Source organism: Moschus berezovskii, chromosome 17, assembly GCF_049115385.1.
Source record: "Moschus berezovskii isolate FMDL1 chromosome 17, NW_MosBer_1.0, whole genome shotgun sequence".
Classification (NCBI taxonomy): Eukaryota; Metazoa; Chordata; class Mammalia; order Artiodactyla; family Moschidae; genus Moschus; species Moschus berezovskii.
The window spans coordinates 50,089,995-50,096,247 of NC_142476.1; the positions used below are offsets into that span (position 1 = coordinate 50,089,995).

Sequence of the window (6,253 nt, forward strand, 5' to 3'; positions counted from 1 at the left end):
TGAGCCTTTTAAAGGCCCCCGCCTCCGCCCCCGCCCAGCGTTTGGCCCCGCGCCGGGACGCCCCGCAGTCCGGAGCGATCGGCCAGAGGCCGGAGGCTCCCGGTTCCTTGGCGGACCCAGGAGGCCCGGAAAGGTCGGGTTTTGGTTTTGTTTTTTTAATGCAGGAGGAGGGGGAGCCCAATTCCGGGCGTCTCCCAGAGCCCTCCTGGGGTGACTGCTCGGAGGAGGCGGTGAGGGGGCGGGTAGAGTCTGGGTCGCGCGGAGGGTGCGGGGTGCGCGGCCCAGGAGGAAGGAGAGGGCAGAAGCTCCTCCCGGCACCGCCACCCCGCCCCCGCCACCCCAGGTAATTTTCCTACATCGGTGAGGGGCGCGTCCCAAGCCTGATGCTCCCCAAGCGGCGGGGTCCGGAGCGGGCCGCGGGGGCGGGGCCGGGGCGGGGCTTGGTCGGTCGCGGGGGCTAGGCCGCATCCACCGCGACTGCAGGTCCAGGCAGGCTGGCTCAGCCCCGGCGGCCAAGCCGGATCGCACAGCGGCGGCCGAGCGCAGGTGACCGGTGGGAGTAGGCGCGGGGAGCGCCGGGGCGAGGATGAGGGTTGCGGGGGCCGGGGGCCTCGGCGGTTCCGGGCCCAGCCGCAGTGCGCCGAGGGAGGCCCAGCGCGAACAAGGCCCAGGCGGCGAGGTTGCGCGGCGCGGCCTCGGGCGGCGGCGCGGGCGAAAGCCCCAACTGGGGTCGCCATCGATGCCCTGGGGTCCAAGCCTAGACTTTGAAAGCCACAAGGAGGGATGCGAGGGCACCTGGGCCTGGAGCCCAGCCACGGGTATGGGGGTGGGGGTATAGGAAAGGCGGCTCGCCCCTTGCCTACCTCTTCTCCAGTCTCACCCAGGCAGACCTCCGTGGTCTCGGAAAAGTGGCTTGAGCCCTTTGGACGTCGATCGAAGACAATGACAATTATGCTTTCCCCTCCTCTGTTTTGAAGATGGGAGAGAGAATGAGAAGGTACCAGACAGGCTGCGGGGCTTTGCGTTCATATTTCCAGGCGAAAGACTGGCTTATTGAAAAAGGCTGGCTCTAGACTCAGAAAGGGCTCAGGCTCCTTTCCGCTGCTCCTGTCCGTGTGGCCTTGGGCAGATCCCACTTCTTCTGCCTCCTTCGCCTCCCTTAGGGGCTATTGTGAGGTGCCAGTTAAAAAAAAAAGAGCTCATCTTTTACTGAGCTTCTCCTGAGAGGGGTCCTTGAACCCTTTCCACGAGGTAAGTACTGTTTCTGGCCCCATTTTACAGAGCAGGAAACTGAGGCCCAGAGAAGCCTGGTGACTTTCCTGAGACAATCAGTGGCAGAGCTGGGAGGAGAACTAACACCACAGGGTGCTGCAAGTACCTGGTCCTCGGGAGGGGGCCAGGTCTGCAGTGTAGCTTGTCAACACCCACAGGAGAGCCATGGCGGTGGGGAACATCAACGAACTGCCTGAGAACATCCTGCTTGAGTTGTTCACACACGTGCCTGCCCGCCAGCTGCTGCTGCGCTGCCGCCTGGTCTGCAGCCTCTGGCGCGACCTCATCGACCTCGTGACCCTCTGGAAGCGCAAGTGCCTGCGCGAGGGCTTCATCACCGAGGACTGGGACCAGCCCGTGGCCGACTGGAAGGTCTTCTACTTCCTCCGCAGCCTCCGCAGGAACCTCCTGCATAACCCGTGTGCCGAAGGTGGGATGCTGACTGGCTCTGACATGCCCCAAACACACACACTGTTGTGATGTCAGCTAACATATTAAGCACTTACTATGAGTCAGCCAGGTACTTTAGGGGGCTTAATGCCTTTCATCCTCTCACAGTAATCCTAAGAGGTAGGTGCTGTTAGGCATCCATCTTTCAGATGGGAAAACTAAGACCAACAGTGGCATTTCCTATTCCACTCTTAAGGTTATTTCCCCAGTGGCCTTTCTGAGGAGAAGGAATGTTGGCCAGTTGGAACTAATTGTGCCCAGGACACAAGACCCGGAAGTCACAACCATATTTTCTTGGCCTGGTTCCCAGACTCCAGGATTAAGCCTACTAAGAGTGTCGCAGAGGACAAAGGGGACTTTGCTCATGAAAGAGGGAGAGATCCAATCTTCTTTCCAACACATTCCGACATCTGGTGAAGCATGACTTCTGTGGTCATCCAGAGGCCCCCCTTTCCGTTGCTGTGTTGTAACTGATTAATCAGACACTGGGATGGGGTGAGAACCTCATTCTCCATTATGTGGTCAAATTCTGGAGTGAAATAAGAAAACCACCCAAAGCTGTCCAGAGCTTTCAGATGCCTCCTCACTTGACACCCCGACAGCTATGTTCTGGACCAGCAGTTGACATACCATGGTCCACAGGCCAAATCTGGCCCAGGGGCTAAGAAGAATTTCTAAGGTTTTATGTGATAGTCAATATGTAGCCCACAAAACCTGACACTTTGTGGAAAGTTTTCCAGTCTCTGTTCCTGACCCCAGTTTACAGAGGATGAAACCAAGGCTCAGAGAGAGAAAGCAGCTTGCATAAGGTCACAGAGTCCAGTATTGGTAGAGCTGGGACTAGATTCAGATCTGCCTGGAGTCAGAGCATTCCCTAACAGAAGTCATCTGGTCATTCCCACTGGCAGGATTCCCAGTAGAAGTCAGTCATGGTGGTGCCTGGCACACTGGATGTGCAGGGTTCCCCAGCTGGGGGCTTGAGGGCAGCTGCTGAAATCCAGGGAGAGATGCTGGGAGCAAGGGGCGCCTGGGCACTGGCCACTAGGGGGCCTCCCTTTGATGTGAACTCTGCTTTCCCGCCAGAGGGGTTTGAATTCTGGAGCCTGGACGTGAATGGAGGTGATGAGTGGAAGGTGGAAGATCTCTCCAAAGACCAGAGGAAGGAATTCCCCAATGACCAGGTCAAGAAATACTTCGTGACTTCTTATTAGTAAGATCCATGGGGTCTCGGGGAAGGGGGGGGAAGCCCAAGTCACTGCACCTTGAGGCCTCTCCTGCTCTGGGAAGGGCAGTCCTAGCCCTAGAGGGCCCTGGTGGCGATCCCCAGCCCCTCCCACCCCTCCACCCACCCCCAGCACCTGCCTCAAGTCCCAGGTGGTGGATCTCAAGGCCGAAGGGTACTGGGAGGAGCTGATGGACACCACACGGCCAGATATCGAGGTCAAAGACTGGTGAGTGCCTGTGGCCAGGGCTTGCAGGCAGGCAGGGGGGGGGGGGCGGGGCCTGCCCCTCAGGTGCCCCACCCCCACCCTGCCCCCCATCTCCAAGGCCCTGATGGGCCCTCCCTCTGCCTGCAGGTTTGCAGCCAGGCCAGACTGCGGGTCCAAGTACCAGCTGTGTGTTCAGCTCCTGTCATCAGCACACGCACCTCTGGGGACCTTCCAGCCAGACCCAGCCATGATCCAGCAGAAGAGCGATGCCAAGTGGAGAGAGGTGTGTGAGTCGGGAAGGGGACGGGGGCAAGGGATCCAAGGCTGAGACCGCAGTCACACAGGCATGGGTTCAGATCCCAGTCCCACTGCTTCTGACCTAGGCTTTGGCTGCTCTGACCTCTAAAAGACTTCAGTGAAATGATGCTGGGAAAGATATGTTCAAAAAGGTTGACTACTACTAATTACTACCAGTTATAACTATTATCTAGGTCAGGGTTCAGTGATCTTTTTCTTAAAAGGCCAGATACAAATAGTTTAAGCTTTGCAGGCTGTACTGTCTCTGTCTCAACTACTCAGCTCATCAGCTTTGCCATTGTCATGAAAGCAGCTTTAGCAAATGGGCATGGCTGTGTTCCAATAAAACTTTATTTATAAAACCAGGTAGTGGGCCCCTAGACCAGTTTCCTAACTCCTGATCTAGGTCAGTGCTCTCCAATAAAACTTTCTGCAGTGACAGAAACAGTCTGTCTGCCCTGTCCAGTTTGATAGCTGAGTCACACGCAACAACTGAAAACTTAGTAAGAGCCAGTTTGTAGTATAGCTGAGGAACTGAATTTTTAATTTTATCTAATGTTAATTCATTTTAACTTAAATAGCCACATGTGCTCAGTGATGACTGGGCATCTTTCGGCAGCTTACAAAGTTTCCTTCAGTTCCTTTGAGCTGCACTTAGATAATCCCATGGAGTGGATCCGGCAAGATTTTGCTCCATTTTACAGATGAGGAAATTGAGGCATAGACAAGGGACGTAGTCTGCCCAAAATCACAGTAAAGACTCAAATTCCATTCTCCTGACTCTGGATCAAGCACTAAGGCCTCAGCCCATCCTGGCCCCATCACCCCCTCAGGCAGTGCCACCCCCGGGGTCAACTCCCCTGACCACGCTCCTTCCCTCTGCCTGCCCACCCCCCCAACCAGGTCTCCCACACTTTCTCCAACTATCCGCCCGGCGTCCGCTATATCTGGTTTCAGCACGGCGGTGTGGACACTCACTACTGGGCCGGCTGGTATGGCCCGAGGGTCACCAACAGCAGCATCACCATTGGGCCCCCACTGCCGTGACACCCCCGAGCCCCCAGTCACCTAATCCCAACTGAAAAACTGCTGTCAGAGAAGGGCTGGGCTTGGTAAAGGGAGGTGGAGGCCAGGCTCCTCCAGACTTCCTAGTTCATCTTTGCCCCCAGCTCCCCAGCTACCACTTTGAGGAGCCTCTTTGTGCAGCCTGCATATGTTATGGGTAGCTAGTTCTCTGCCAGGGGTCTCAGTCTGAATGATGGGGCCCCTGAGGTTAGGGAGGTACAGGTCGTTCCCCCAGGCTCCTCCCCCTGTCACCTCTGAGGGAGGGTCTCCAAGCTCTGCTGGTAACCCAGATCTGTGTGTCCACCTTCTCTCCCTGGGCTATTTTCTGTCTTTTTTGAGGGCCCTCAGAGCAGGGACAGTCAGGACTTCCGGCAAGCCTGTGACTGCCTGTGTAGTACAGGTGCTGGGAAGTGACCGTGTAGCTCAGACGGGTCTAGGAGTGGAAAGAGGGTTCTGCTGGCCCATCCTCTGCCTCCTTCTCTACCACCCTCAAACTCTCACTCTGTGCCCCTTCTCAGGGAGGTGGCTTTGGCCCAGAGGCTCAGGGGCCTGGTCTGAGATAGTCAGGCCCAGTGGGGCGGGGTCCTGGCCAGGTCTAGACAGTCTTCACTGTCAGGGAAGCCCCAGAAGCCACACAGGTATTAAGTGGGGGCAGGGCTCTCCAAAAGACCCCCCTGGAATTCTGTGCAGGGTAAGCCAGGGCGGGTGGAGGGGTGGGGTGCCAGGACTGGTCCCTGAGAACTGGGATATGTGAACCCTGCATGAGTAGGATAGGGGTTTTCAAGAACCACCTGTCCACCTCCATGCCTAGACCACGCTCTCCGTGCCGCGGAGAGCATTCCAGGCCCCGACCCTACCCTCAGAACTACCATTCCCAGGACCTCCCCACCCTGTCTGCCCACGTTCCTGCCTCTCCCTCCTGCTGGAAAGAGAGCTGTGCTCTGGTCCTACCCCTGCTGCATGTGGCCAATTAAAAGGTATTCCCAGCCTAACATGTGCCCTGTGTTTTCTGGGGGAAAATGGCAAACAACATGGGAGGTCCTGCCTCTGGCCTGCAAAAGGCTCTGTATGGCTCTGTCCAAGGTACAGAGAGGGGTTGACATTTCAGGAGCCAGACTTCGAAGAATGAGGGTCCTGGGACAGACTGCTGGAAGAGTTGCTTAGCCCCACACCCCAGCAGCCCTCCAGTACTGCTGGCTTCCTCTGGAGGCCTGGCCACAAACTGGGGGGTGAGGCATGCAGGTTTCTTGGGCAGCTCTTGCCTACACCTCTTGCTGGGTCAGCAGTGCCACCACAGGCACTACTTACTGCTGTTTTTTTCACTGCCCAGAGCTTTACTGACATTGGATGAAGCCTAAGAATTTATAGTGGCTCAGCTGGTCAAGAATCCGCCGGCAATGCAAAAGACCTGGGTTCGAACCCTTGGTTGGGAAGTTTCCCTTGGAGAAGCAAAAGGCTACCCACTCCAGTATTCTGGCCTGGAGAATTCCATGGACTCTATAGTCCATGGGGTCGCAAAGAGTCAGACACGACCGAGTGACTTTCACCTTCAAGAATTTATAAGGGTGCCTGGCACACAGTAGGTGCTCAATAAGTACTGTTAAGTTGCATTATCTTCATGCAACAGTTAACTAAATTAGGGCCTCAACCAGGGCAGGGACTGACCAGGGTTCTTGCCCTCCTTATCAACAGAAATTGATAAGATGCCAGATAAGAAGTTCAAGTAAGCCTTTATTGGG

The 6,253-nt window shown here is 56.4% G+C and overlaps 1 protein-coding gene across 4 annotated transcripts; it reads left to right on the forward strand.

Annotated features, from left to right (window-relative positions):
- Positions 1-3: 3 nt before the first annotated feature.
- FBXO44 (F-box protein 44) lies at positions 4-5,506 on the forward strand. Of its 4 annotated transcripts, none has more exons than XM_055419564.2 (6): positions 558-997; positions 1,431-1,702; positions 2,806-2,932; positions 3,078-3,173; positions 3,300-3,435; positions 4,353-5,506. In XM_055419564.2, the coding sequence occupies exons 1-6, from the start codon at positions 978-980 to the stop codon at positions 4,494-4,496; spliced, it is 795 nt and encodes a 264-aa protein (XP_055275539.1). In that variant the 5' UTR covers positions 558-977; the 3' UTR covers positions 4,497-5,506. The 4 variants fall into 4 exon arrangements, with proteins under 4 accessions (XP_088701567.1, XP_055275540.1, XP_055275539.1 ...); XM_055419563.2 differs by having other exon boundaries at positions 2,806-2,903; XM_088845441.1 differs by lacking the exons at positions 558-997; positions 3,078-3,173 and adding an exon at positions 4-133 and having other exon boundaries at positions 2,806-2,903.
- The last annotated feature ends 747 nt before the right edge of the window (positions 5,507-6,253 follow it).

Excerpts from the sequence above, each read along its gene's own strand:
- FBXO44 (XM_055419563.2), top strand. The coding sequence starts at position 978 with ATGGGAGAGAGAATGAGAAG. Across the intron at positions 998-1,430 it reads ATGGGAGAGAGAATGAGAAG|GAGAGCCATGGCGGTGGGGA; the intron begins GTACCAGACAGG and ends CAACACCCACAG. Across the intron at positions 3,174-3,299 it reads GATATCGAGGTCAAAGACTG|GTTTGCAGCCAGGCCAGACT; the intron begins GTGAGTGCCTGT and ends CTCTGCCTGCAG.